Source organism: Copidosoma floridanum, unplaced genomic scaffold (genome assembly GCF_036245765.1).
Source record: "Copidosoma floridanum isolate Cflo_tuat_1 unplaced genomic scaffold, Cflo_Japanese_pri ptg000019l, whole genome shotgun sequence".
In the NCBI taxonomy this organism is placed as follows: Eukaryota; Metazoa; Arthropoda; class Insecta; order Hymenoptera; family Encyrtidae; genus Copidosoma; species Copidosoma floridanum.
In genome coordinates this window covers 9,104,117-9,115,651 of record NW_028321896.1, presented here as the reverse complement: position 1 = coordinate 9,115,651, position 11,535 = coordinate 9,104,117, and the positions used below count along the sequence as shown (strand labels likewise).

At 38.3% G+C, this 11,535-nt stretch overlaps 4 protein-coding genes and 2 non-coding genes across 7 annotated transcripts; 5 read left to right on the top strand and 1 right to left on the bottom strand.

Moving 5' to 3' along the window:
• Window positions 1–167: 167 nt before the first annotated feature.
• LOC106644090 (putative ATPase N2B) lies at window positions 168–2,795 on the top strand. The gene is made up of 7 exons (XM_014359454.2): window positions 168–347; window positions 582–969; window positions 1,124–1,309; window positions 1,403–1,644; window positions 1,736–2,045; window positions 2,131–2,250; window positions 2,325–2,795. Exons 2-7 carry the CDS (start codon window positions 601–603, stop codon window positions 2,445–2,447), a joined length of 1,350 nt encoding a protein of 449 aa, XP_014214940.1. The 5' UTR covers window positions 168–347; window positions 582–600; the 3' UTR covers window positions 2,448–2,795.
• Window positions 2,796–2,941: 146 nt separating this feature from the next.
• Window positions 2,942–4,343, top strand: Dera (deoxyribose-phosphate aldolase). The gene is made up of 5 exons (XM_014359464.2): window positions 2,942–3,032; window positions 3,120–3,307; window positions 3,389–3,533; window positions 3,622–3,998; window positions 4,074–4,343. The coding sequence occupies exons 1-5, from the start codon at window positions 2,999–3,001 to the stop codon at window positions 4,245–4,247; spliced, it is 918 nt and encodes a 305-aa protein (XP_014214950.1). The 5' UTR covers window positions 2,942–2,998; the 3' UTR covers window positions 4,248–4,343.
• Window positions 4,344–4,569: 226 nt separating this feature from the next.
• Window positions 4,570–6,666, top strand: RpS4 (ribosomal protein S4). Its single transcript, XM_014359448.2, has 6 exons — window positions 4,570–4,656; window positions 5,152–5,410; window positions 5,690–5,787; window positions 5,858–6,029; window positions 6,106–6,235; window positions 6,475–6,666. The coding sequence occupies exons 1-6, from the start codon at window positions 4,654–4,656 to the stop codon at window positions 6,599–6,601; spliced, it is 789 nt and encodes a 262-aa protein (XP_014214934.1). The 5' UTR covers window positions 4,570–4,653; the 3' UTR covers window positions 6,602–6,666.
• LOC111643016 (small nucleolar RNA SNORA16B/SNORA16A family) lies at window positions 5,486–5,620 on the top strand. The gene has a single exon (XR_002759630.2). It is a non-coding gene; the product is annotated as a small nucleolar RNA SNORA16B/SNORA16A family (small nucleolar RNA).
• LOC111643017 (small nucleolar RNA SNORA16B/SNORA16A family) lies at window positions 6,264–6,403 on the top strand. Its single transcript, XR_002759631.2, has one exon. It is a non-coding gene; the product is annotated as a small nucleolar RNA SNORA16B/SNORA16A family (small nucleolar RNA).
• A 322-nt stretch (window positions 6,667–6,988) lies between the features above and the next one.
• On the bottom strand, window positions 6,989–10,543 carry LOC106644101 (putative tubulin polyglutamylase TTLL2). Of its 2 annotated transcripts, none has more exons than XM_014359465.2 (9): window positions 10,422–10,543; window positions 8,933–9,058; window positions 8,765–8,868; window positions 8,552–8,684; window positions 8,192–8,468; window positions 7,914–8,116; window positions 7,574–7,834; window positions 7,211–7,503; window positions 6,989–7,136 (listed from the first exon to the last, which is right to left on the bottom strand). In XM_014359465.2, the coding sequence occupies exons 1-9, from the start codon at window positions 10,494–10,496 to the stop codon at window positions 7,016–7,018; spliced, it is 1,593 nt and encodes a 530-aa protein (XP_014214951.2). In that variant the 5' UTR covers window positions 10,497–10,543; the 3' UTR covers window positions 6,989–7,015. The 2 variants fall into 2 exon arrangements, with proteins under 2 accessions (XP_014214951.2, XP_089449661.1); XM_089593535.1 differs by having other exon boundaries at window positions 7,211–7,494.
• Window positions 10,544–11,535: the final 992 nt, after the last annotated feature.

Genomic DNA, 11,535 nt, shown 5'->3' with positions numbered 1-11,535 from the left:
TTCGAGTGTGGAAAGATAGTCAACTACTTACCCCCCAACGATCAGCTGCTGATTGACGTAATCAAAAGTATATATAATCTACCACAACCACCCGCCTTGTATACTGCATGATGATGCAAACGTTTGTTGGCAACTTTTTTTTTTTTTTCTTTTCGTTACGTATTACACTTACCAAAATAAATCACCTTGGCATTAGAAATTGGTGCAAGGTAAACATGCATAGGTATAGAGATAGGGTGAACGGTATCATTGCCTTGATCTGATTTTTTTTATCTAAAGAGCGATTGCACCTCTTTTCGAACACACGAGTAGTGAACGACATACATTGGATACTTGCATTGCCAAACGTGAGTTGAAATAAATTTAATTTTTGACAGTTTTGCGAAATTTCATCTTCTGATATCATACGTTACTTACACAATCTTATACAGTAAATATTATATATCTTTTTCTGGATTCTGTTAATATGCATGTGGATACTGTACATAGTGCTTTTGTAAACTGATGTTTTTCTCTCAAGGTAGTTTGTTGCATGTACAATCATGTTACGGTCTGATTTTAAATAAAAATATCATTTTCAGGTAAAAACTTTGATTAAAAATGTCGTGTATATTGGTCAAAAAGTCGACTAACATAAATTACATAAGCCTCCTGCTTCAGAGATCGATTTTTGTAATTTTACAAAAGCAATGCCATAGTTCTGCTGATTCAAGCAGTCCACTGGAAGTTTTGAAGAAAAAAGTTTCCAAGGGAGCATTGTTGCATGATTCCCATCAGTTAAAGATATCGGAAGAGTTGCAAACAGTTTATGAAAGCGTAAAAAACTATGTACCTGAAAAACCAAGTCTATTGTCCAAGTGGATTGGCAAAGGCAAGAAAAAGAAAAAAGCACCAAAGGGACTCTACCTCTATGGAGCAGTAGGTGGAGGTAAAACAATGTTGATGGACCTTTTCTATAATTGTTGTCAGGTATCCTAACTCTGAATCTTGTGTGTATTGCAAGCAGGAAACAGCATCTAGCTGGTAGCCAAATTATTCCTCATGCAATGCATACGTATTTTCCTACTTATGTATGAAATTTGAACATCTTTCTTACACGTTTTGTCTTGTTTTTACGAAACAGATGAAAAACAAAAAGAGAGTTCACTTTAATTCTTTCATGCTGGATGTACATAGCAGAATACATGAAGTTAAAAAAGGCGTTGTCCGAGATCATAGTACTACGAAGCTTCAGCCTTTTGATCCAATACCACCTGTGGCGGCTTCCATAACTGAGAACACATGGCTTCTTTGTTTCGATGAGTTTCAAGTGAGTTGATAAATTGTAATGATACCAAGTAAATTGTTGCATTTTAGAAAAAAGAGCATTCAAAGTAAAAAGAAAACTATTATTTTTACGTAGGTTACAGATATCGCTGATGCCATGATACTTAAAAGATTGTTTACTGAGCTGTTTGACAATGGAGTTGTAGTTGTTGCAACGAGCAATAGAAAACCAGATGATTTATACAAAAGTGGGTTGCAAAGGGGAAATTTTATACCGTTTATTCAAGTATTGAAAGATCATTGCAATGTGTGCACTCTGGACTCTGGAATAGATTACAGAGCAAAAGCTCTTTCTGGAAATGAAGAGCATTACTTTATGTAAGTTAGACAAAAAAATTGTTTCAATTAAATTTTGCAATGCTTACAGTACAGGTGCGAGTTTTCCCTCATTATGTTTCTCGACTTGCAGACAGGGAGAAGAATCTGATAAAAATATTGAGAAAATATTTAAATATTTGTGTTCAATGGAAAACGATGTTGTGAGGTCGAGAATCCTCAGCATCAAAGGAAGAAATGTTACCTTCAGCAAGACTTGTGGTCAAGTTATGGATTCTACTTTTGAAGAATTATGTGATAGACCACTCGGTGCTAGCGATTATATTGAAATATGCCACGCTTTCCATACAGTCATTATCCGTAATGTTCCTTTACTTAATTTAAAACTTAAATCCCAAGCAAGACGATTTATTACTCTCATTGATACCATGTATGATAATAGAGTAAGTGCAATTTATTATCATTGGTACTGAGTAAATGTATTTACATTCATGTATATATATTTTTATTTACATTAAAAAATTTCAGGTAAGAGTCGTGGTATCTGCAGCTGCTCCTTATAATAAGTTGTTTGTTCCAGAGGAAGAAGATCAGTATACTGATGAAAAACGAATATTAATGGATGATTTAAAAATATCACACGGAACAGTAAGTTAAATTTAATTTAATGAATCGCATAAGCTCTTTAAAACAACTATTGGGTTTATCTATTGTGTTTGTAGGACGATCATCAATCAAATATATTCACAGGTGAAGAAGAATTATTTGCATTCGACCGTACAGTGTCTAGACTGGCGGAAATGCAAACTAATGCATACTGGAATGAATGGGAGCATCACAGATAACGATGTTACACGCTAGTCATGATTGTTTTTACATATACTTAACGTAGATCGTAAATGAAACGAATCGAGGTACAAATATTTCCAAGGACGAAATATTTTTTTTAGACGTCAACCGTTGTATTACTGTTGTGATACTCATAAAATGCCTGTACTTACACAATTACAAAAAAAAAAAAAAATAATAATTCTGTATGATTGACCATATTGTTGAAAACCTGCCCCTATTTATTTATTTATTTTTATTCCTACTGTAAAACAAGAAACAACGATTTTATGTAAATATGTACATGTCCGTTCAGAAATTCATAAAAAAATAAATTGCTTTGTTTAAAGCAACTCTATTGAAAATTGTCAATTATTATTCTAGAAGTTTATAGCCTTTCGAAATTCCCGCGATTGAATCGTCAACTTCTTCCTCTTTTCTTTTAAAGGCGTGTTTTTTTTTTTACACGACTTGACATATGACCATATTGAAGTAGATAAGTCTATGTAGGGGGTGCAAAATATCGGTGTGAAAAGTATACAGATCGGAAAAATAATTTTGTACAAAAATGACGGCTGACAAAAATATAATTGCTCAGATAGGTCGACAACTAATTAACGCATTTTGCCCAAGTTTCGATTTGATTTTCATAGATGAAACTCTACTAATGCTTTAAATTAATTTTATAGAAAAAGCAACAAGTGTAGTTATTGATGGTTCCGAAGTTGATACTGAGGTCAAGAAAATAGTTAATGCTGTTCATGCGTTGAGCAATGACGATAAAGTGAAAATATTACTACAAGCTGTAAATCGTATTGATTTGACAAGTTTGAAGGGAGGCGAAACGTTTGAAGACATCAACAAGTTGTGCCAAGATGTAAGTTTTTAAATGAAATTGTATTTCAAGAAAGCAATTTTAGGGACATTGACTGATAGGCATATATTTTTCACGGATTAGGCTGAGTGCAAGAATTTAAATGATTTTCTCAAACAAGATAAAACAGTTTACACCGCAGCTGTTTGTGTTTATCCTGCCAGTGCACAAGATGCAATTAAATCCTTAAAAGATTTGAACCTCAGAGATAAAGTAGAAGTTGCCAGTGGTTTGTATAATTTCAAGGAGTTACTATTAATTATTTTTCAACACTTCAATATTATCTCTGTATGATTTTTATGCTATTGTTCAAGCAGTAGCTGCAGATTTTCCAGCTGCCAAGCTCCCACTTCAGACTCGCATCGATGAAATCAAACTTGTGGTCGGATATGGAGTGGATGAAGTTGATGTTGTCATTAATAGACAGCTGGCTCTTGAAAACAATTGGCTGGAACTCTATAATGAACTAAAATCAATGCGCGAAGCTTGTGGTAAGGCAAAGTTGAAGACTATCCTTGCAACTGGAGATTTGCCGGATGTAAAGCACGTTTATGTGGCCTCGATGGTAGCCATGCTAGCTGGTTCTGATTTCATCAAGACATCCACGGGAAAAGAAACTGTGAATGCAACCCTCACAAATGGTGTTGTCATGTGTAAGGCAATAAAAGATTACTATGCCATTAGTGGAAGAAAGGTATTTCATGAAAAATCAAGCTTATTGTTTCGTGGCGGATATGGAAAATAATTAAAACTCGCATGTATTTTATAGATCGGTTTGAAGCCAGCTGGTGGCATTGTAACTGCAGAAGATGCCTTGCAGTGGATGACACTTGTTGACAAACACCTGGGAAAGGAGTGGTGCACAAAAGATCTGTTTCGAATCGGTGCATCTCGTGCTCTTACAAACATTATCACGGAAGTGCAGTCACTTTCAGCTCACTAAAACAACACTAATAACCGAGAGAGGGACTACAAAAAAAAAGTTTAACAATAAATGTCTTTGTTAAAAGTTTTTCTTACATTGTTGTATTTTTGTACGATAAGCACTTGAAAAACCAATAAACGATTGTTTTTCAATTTTTTCCAAGAAAAAAATATAAGTTTGTTGAAAAATCCCAAGATATTATTAATTCTAAGAATTAAAAAAAATATAAAATTCACTTAACTCACCTTCAGATTTGAATTGTCAGCCATGTCTTAAGATCTTGGCGCGTCCCTCTACTTGTCGCTCTGTTTTTCAGTTTTTCTCTCTCTCGTCTCGCACTGTGGTGCGCGCGTGTCGAAGCCAAAACTCGCAGAAGTCAGCGCACTCCAACAAAAGCGGCTCTTTTGCATTTTGACGAGGCAACATGGTGAGTGCGGCCGAAGTTTTCGTTAAAAAATCCACTCGCATCGATGAATTATTGACAATTAATTGCCCGACCATCGCGAAAATAACAAAGTCAAGATCTCGAAGGACGATTTCGCGAGTGTATTTAGTGCCGAGAAAATTTCGATCGACCTAAACAGCCAGCAAGACTTAACCCTTGTCTTAGGTTGAGTTACTCACACATTGGTGTAGGAACGAATGTTGTTTACAAATTTTCTTAACTTCGTAGAATCTTTGGCTCGTTGACGAGCAAAGTTCGCGATTGTTATTTTCGCGCGCGAGTAACAACGAATTTCAAGATGTCTTTTTTATAAACAACGTGGCAACGTAACCTAAAACTCAAGTGTCGGTAGTCCATCTCGTTGGGCGCGGGTGTATCAAATTGTTTAATTCATCGAGTGCATCAGTTGCATTGACAGTACAGCTATCCAATTGAGTTGTCACGGTAGTGGTGATTTTTATTTTTTTTTCTCCTCAGGCCCGTGGACCAAAGAAGCACTTGAAACGTCTCAATGCGCCCAAGGCATGGATGTTGGACAAATTGGGTGGCGTTTACGCCCCACGTCCATCCACCGGTCCACACAAACTTAGGGAGTCGCTGCCCCTGGTTGTGTTCCTCCGCAACAGGCTAAAGTATGCCTTGAACAATAAAGAAGTGACGAAAATTGTTATGCAGCGACTCATCAAGATTGACGGTAAAGTCAGAACTGATGCCAACTACCCTGCTGGATTTATGGGTATGTACACGGTTTTTGTAGTGTTATTTAATGCATTTCGTTTGCTTGTTGTTAATACATTATTTTGACTAAGTGGTAGGCCTTTATCGAAGCTGTGACATACTTATCCATGTGTGTTTTAGTCAAAGTATGGCCTAGAGTAAATCCTTTCTTTGGTCACTGATTAAGTTGTTAAATATTTCTTCAGTATTACCCAGACAGGATACAGCTATAAACTTTAAAAACTTTCAAATGCATCATATAATTGAAGTAGCTGCTAATAGAATAATTTTATTTCAGATGTTGTTACGATTGAAAAAACAAACGAATTCTTCCGTCTCATCTATGACGTCAAAGGACGTTTTGCTGTTCACCGCATCACACCCATTGAGGCCAAAGTAAGATTAATATCCTTACAATATTTTGATATACTTTTGGGCAAATTGTTTATTTTACTCTGACTCTTAGTACAAGCTGTGCAAAATCAGGCGTGTCCAAACTGGGCCTAAAGGAATCCCATTCCTTGTCACACATGATGGTAGAACCATCCGTTATCCCGATCCTTTGATCAAGGTGAACGATACTATTCAGCTTGATCTCGCCACAGGAAAAATCCTCGATTCCATCAAATTCGAAACTGGTATGTATCAATGTTGAGAAACATTTTATATGCGCTTATTCTAGGAATTTTATGAGTATCTTTTTTTTTATCCTAGGTAACTTGTGTATGATCACTGGAGGAAGGAATTTGGGTCGTGTTGGTACTGTCGTTAACCGTGAGCGGCATCAGGGATCCTTCGATATTTGCCACGTTAAGGATGCCAATGGCCACACTTTTGCCACCAGGTAGATTTCTTATCCAAGTAAAATAAAATTTGGCTATAATCGAAGCTGAAATTTTTTTTTTCATTAAACATTTCAGTCAAATGTTAGCCAATATAAAATTGATCCTTCTTTAAGGTCACTGGTTGATTAGTATGTAATCTTGCAGTATTACCCTAGCAGGATACAGTTTCAAAGCAAACAATTAATCGTTACAATTGTTCAATAACAATCTTTTGATAAAAAAAATTTCAATTTTTCAGATTGCACAACGTATTTATCATTGGCAAGGGCACAAAACCGTACGTCAGTTTGCCGAGAGGCAATGGTGTCAAGCTCTCAATTGCCGAGGAACGTGATAAGAGGTTAGCCGCTAAGGGAGTCGCTTAAGGGAGTTTATGTAAATTTTCAACAAAATTATAATAAACCGAGTTTTTGTCTTGGTAAATAATAAATTATTTCTCTACACCTGCTCTACTAGATTATATATATATTTTTATTATTTGGCGACATCAATCGAATGATTAAAAACACTTTTATTTAAAAACTAAATATGTGCATAATGTTTGAATAATTACATTTAACTTTTTAAGCGCTTAACTTCGTATTCACGTGTTAACGCATCAAAAGACTAGAGTCGAAAGCTTACGATTTTACAAAGTCATAAATTTTAAGGCATCTAAACATACGTACAACAATATCACAATAACGCGCACGCAAAAGTCGCACCCACTTACAGTTGCTACTTAGACATATTTTAAAATTGAACACAATACATGTAGTGGTCAACGGATGAAGCTACAGTTACTTGTTGGGTAGCCAAATTTCAGTACCAAGGTCCAATGCGGCTTGCAGCATGTTGTTGCATTTGTCGTCGCCTTGCTTTCCAAATTTACGATGTACATCTTTGGCAGTTTTCAAGAATCTGAAAAATTTGCCCAGCTATTAATTTTCACCAAGACATGTCGATGATTGAACCGATGTGGTGGTCATCATTACTTTTGAACACAAATTACTGTATTTTTTATCTCCTTTTCAACGTCCCTGTGAGCTTCCGAGAACTCGGCGCCAAGCTCGACAGCCTCCGACTTTTGCCGCAGCGGATAGACGCGTATCCAAGCACCCTCCTTTTTACTGGGCTTCCTCCAGTCTCGTCCATTGTCCCAGGCCGAATTTTTCGATTTCTCCCGACCGCCTTGGCCCTTCGGTCCCTTACTTCGAAGATTTTTCTCCGCAAACAACGGATTGTAACGCGACGACTCTGAGCACAAGTCCGACGATCGCTGCTGAAACTTTTTTTGATAAATATACACGCAAAGTTATCGTTAATTGTCTCCCCAAAATTACAAAGCTTCGAGTTACCATGGCCTTGGTGGCATCGGAGTAAAGGTTGACTATCCTAACGGGATCCCGAGTCATCTTGCACCTTTTTTTCAAACCCTTGCATTTACTTGTCTCGTCCTCCTCTTCCTCGTCCACGCTTTCGGAAGCCCAAATGGTGAAGAGCGAAAGCCCAGTGTTGCAGACCGGAAGACCCAGCAGGTCGAACAAATCGTGCAACAGGGGCTTCTTAACTTCGGAGTCGACCTCGCAGTCGTTGCTCAGCGCAGGACTGACGTTCACCTTCGATCACGCGACAATGAACAATTCGAATCCAAACGAAGAAGAGAAGAAGAAAAACCATTTGTTGTTTTTTTTTCACCTCCAACAGCCAGGGTTTGAGATTCGCGTCGATGAGTACGTCGAAGCCAAAGAACTCGAAGCAGTTGGAGGACCTCGGAACGCTCGCCGCTTGGCTGAGGACGGTCAGAGTCACGATGCAGGCTATCCGCTGCCACAGGAGCCAATCCAAGTAGCCGGACTGCTCGAGGTAGCGCCTCAATTGACGGAACGTCCACTTGCACCCTGTGCGACAACACCAGCCGGTTAACGTACGTGACGATGTACCTATTGTATTGTAAAAAAGTTTGACGGAGTGACCAGCGCCAACTCGCTCCTTCTTCTCGTAGTAGCCGGGGCCGAGTTTGTTGAGGGAAAAGTTGGTGAGGTGGCGGAAGGGATCGTCGATGCTGTCGAGAGAAAATTTTTCCGTGGCGAAGCGGACTATGCCGTCCCGGTAGAGGTAAATGGCGAGGGGCCGGTACGAGGGCACGCAGACGTACAGCCTCAGGTCGAACTTGTAGCCGCCTATCAGCAGGGGATTTTCGATGTAACGCTGCACCACCGCCACGCTGTCGTACGTCAGGTCGCTCAGTTTCTACACACCAGGTAAACGCATGATTCAATTATGTCGAGTTTCATTGTCCCTAACATATATTTGGGTTTGGTAAAGGTACTTGCGCGAAATAAGAATATTCCCCTTCCCTGGCTCTGACCGACCGGCTTGCAGATCCACACTCGGTCGTCCTTCTCGAGACGACCGTACTCGGCTGCTAGTCTCGTGTACTCCGACGGAAGATTGTACCCTACGGGGCTTTTTCATGCATATATTTGGTATTTTTTTTTTTTTTTCGTCCATTAGAGCGAAAATATCGAAAAACGATAAATATATACCTGAAATCGTAAATGTTGCCGTAGACCTTCTTCATGCACTTCAAGTGCCTCGCGAGATTGTCTTTCCTGCAGATCGAGTTGCCCTTTGGTATCCGGTTTATAAACTGCAATTTGTTTGTTTATTGATTTTTTTCAGTTACCATATACGCCAAATCAACCCATTTGTACCTGCCAAGGGAGCAAGGATTTGTAATGGCTTTGTGAAAATCCTCCCGATTTCCACCACAAGTTCCAACGATCCTTGAAAACGTTGCTCTCGCCCGTGTACTCCCGCCAGCCTCTCTCCATGCAAACCTATTGCAAAACCCAGTTACAACAAGTTTCACGATTAACATTCAATTTTTTTTGTTTGAAAAAAAAAACCAGTGCAATTATCGCTTATTTTCTCTTAGGAAAAAAAAAAAAGTATCATCCCCGCGTGCGCATAATCCCTCGAGCCTCCTTCCTGCAGTGAACTGATGCTCGTTTTCCTATAAGTATATACCATGTATGCACTTATACTCTCTCCAAACGTACGCCTTTGATTTATCGTTGACTCATTCCTCTGCTCCCTTTTATCGCGACTATTATTATTTGCAAAGTATATACCTATACCGCGTACAGCACAGTGGGAGCTTCAATTACAATTAAATCGGGACGGACGCGCGCTTCCGAACATCTGCAGTGTACATTGTACACGGGTAATCGCGTCACGGAATGTTGTACCTACGTATTTTTTATACCTGTACGGTTTATTAAGCACGAGACTTCCGTTAAGTATGAACTTTAAATGTTTTTAAATAAATAAGCGCAAACATTTTCTTGATGCGTGACTCAATTTTTTTTTTTTTCAAATGTACTGCGGAGGGATTTTATCGTTCGAGCGATCGAAAAGAACAAAGTTTGACAAAACCGCAAAGTTATAAATAACTCGATGAATGCGTGCGAGAAGTTTGAAATTACGTTAATTGCGAAACGAGGTGGCTTTTTAACGAGAGTATAAAATTTTTATGCGCTTTGCGGAATTTCAAGAAAAATTTATATCCTCTGAGTGTAAGGTTCCATGCCCAACGAAAATTAGCGTCCTCGAATGCCAAAGACTGGAATTTCAAGCCGAATTCTCCTGGGTTTGATCTTATGAAGATTATGTAATTTTATTATTTCCTTTACTCGAATATATGGCACTTCATGAAACCTCGACAAATCAGGATGAATTATTTTCAACTAGAATTTTTTTAAGTAACAATTTGGTCGTTTTAAGATCTTAAATTGAGAATTTTTTTTAATTTTTTTTTTATAATCTATTAACTTTCTGAGCAGTTGATGGATTTATATTTTATCATTTTAAAAACAAGACTTATTAAAATAAAGAATAGCAATTAACGGATTTCAAAGTGGAAATCAAATTATCTCATACAAACTGTTGATTTTTGTCATCAAGCAAAACAGTTGAAAATATTTTAAAAATACGGTAGACATACCGCAATAACTGCTCAGCACATAATCATAATGAAGGCACATTGCCGAGTTTTGACCTTATCTTTGGAGCAAATTGGTATTTCGTTATGACACTTCATTGCACGATAGAAAAGAAAGAAAAAGAAATCGGACGCTCAGTGGAATTGTACAAAAACCAAATATCCATAAAATATACGTGTATAGGTATAAAAATCATCACCTGAAGCAGAAGGTGAGGCCCAACACCGTTATCGTTGAGCCGAAAAACAAAGGGCCCATCGATCGTCGTGGTCATAACGCGGTGATCCTCCGATCGGCGCCTCCTTCCCTCGTCGAAGCGGCGATTTTTCTCCTCAACCCGACCAATTCGATGCCTCTGCTCTCCAACTCGTCGAGTGTCACTGTATCGTGGCTCCTCAAAAAAAAAAAAAAAAAAAAAAAAAACTATCCGTCGATCGGATGTTTCGTGCACGCGACTACTCGTCTCATAGGTGTCGAGAATCTATCTTCTCTGCGCCGATGATAGTGTTTTGTATACATTCATACGAGTACCTGCAAACAAGCATATACATGTGTACATACATACGTGGGTGTCATGCGAGACTTTCGTGTGTGTACAGTAACGCGGAAATTGTCGCTCTTAATATAGGTTTACCGAAAAAACCGCGCGTTATTTGTTTCGTCATTTATTTGAAGTACATTTTTGGGGACAAAGTGCAAAAATAATCAATCACCGCACGAGCGACGAAGACCCGTAACCGTATGTATATTTTAAACCTCTTAAATTGGATGGATACATTTATATCAATACCCTCGTGCATGTATTATTATTGTAACCTTGACTCCTTTTATCATCCCTCGGTTCGTGCGATCGATTGAAAAAAAAAAAAAAAAAAGAAGAAAAGAAAAAAATATCCAGTTGACGATGTCAACTTGAAAATTTATCACGTCAAGTGTTGACTGTTCATCAATGTGATGTCCAAGTCCTCGAGTTTACTTTACTTTTTCGCATGGCATTTGTTGAATCTCGCGACAAGCTCGAAAAAGCACTGCACGCGGTGTTCCTTGAAATTAAAGTACAAAATGTTGTGGGATGTAACTATAATATACATGTATATTTGGTAACGCGCGGATTTACCGTGCACGGGGGCCATTAATTCGTGCTTTTATCGAAGAGTTGTCAAAAGTTGGGGCGCCGATGATGAATGGCATAAATTTTGTAATTACGAGTTGCGTATTTTCGGAAAAGTTTATGCGGAGATACGAGGCGCGCGGGTAAATTTAAGAAAATTCGGGGGTCAGAGAAAAACAAGTTGTGTGATAACAAAGTGGGT

Bases quoted from the DNA above. Each gene is read 5' to 3' on its own strand.
- Dera (XM_014359464.2), top strand. From the start codon at position 2,999: ATGACGGCTGACAAAAATATAATTGCTCAGATAG. The intron at 3,534-3,621 runs GTTTGTATAATT...TTGTTCAAGCAG, and splicing joins TAAAGTAGAAGTTGCCAGTG to TAGCTGCAGATTTTCCAGCT. The intron at 3,999-4,073 runs GTATTTCATGAA...TGTATTTTATAG, and splicing joins ATGCCATTAGTGGAAGAAAG to ATCGGTTTGAAGCCAGCTGG.
- LOC106644101 (XM_014359465.2), bottom strand. From the start codon at position 10,496: ATGACCACGACGATCGATGGGCCCTTTGTTTTTCGGCTCAACGATAAC. The intron at 8,869-8,932 runs GTACAAATGGGT...AACAAATTGCAG, and splicing joins AATCCTTGCTCCCTTGGCAG to TTTATAAACCGGATACCAAA. The intron at 7,835-7,913 runs GTGAAAAAAAAA...GCGTGATCGAAG, and splicing joins TCAAACCCTGGCTGTTGGAG to GTGAACGTCAGTCCTGCGCT.
- RpS4 (XM_014359448.2), top strand. The intron at 6,030-6,105 runs GTATGTATCAAT...TTTTTATCCTAG, and splicing joins TTCCATCAAATTCGAAACTG to GTAACTTGTGTATGATCACT. The intron at 6,236-6,474 runs GTAGATTTCTTA...TCAATTTTTCAG, and splicing joins GGCCACACTTTTGCCACCAG to ATTGCACAACGTATTTATCA.
- LOC106644090 (XM_014359454.2), top strand. From the start codon at position 601: ATGTCGTGTATATTGGTCAAAAAGTCGACTAACATAAATTACATAAGC. The intron at 1,310-1,402 runs GTGAGTTGATAA...ATTTTTACGTAG, and splicing joins TTTGTTTCGATGAGTTTCAA to GTTACAGATATCGCTGATGC. The intron at 2,046-2,130 runs GTAAGTGCAATT...AAAAAATTTCAG, and splicing joins ATACCATGTATGATAATAGA to GTAAGAGTCGTGGTATCTGC.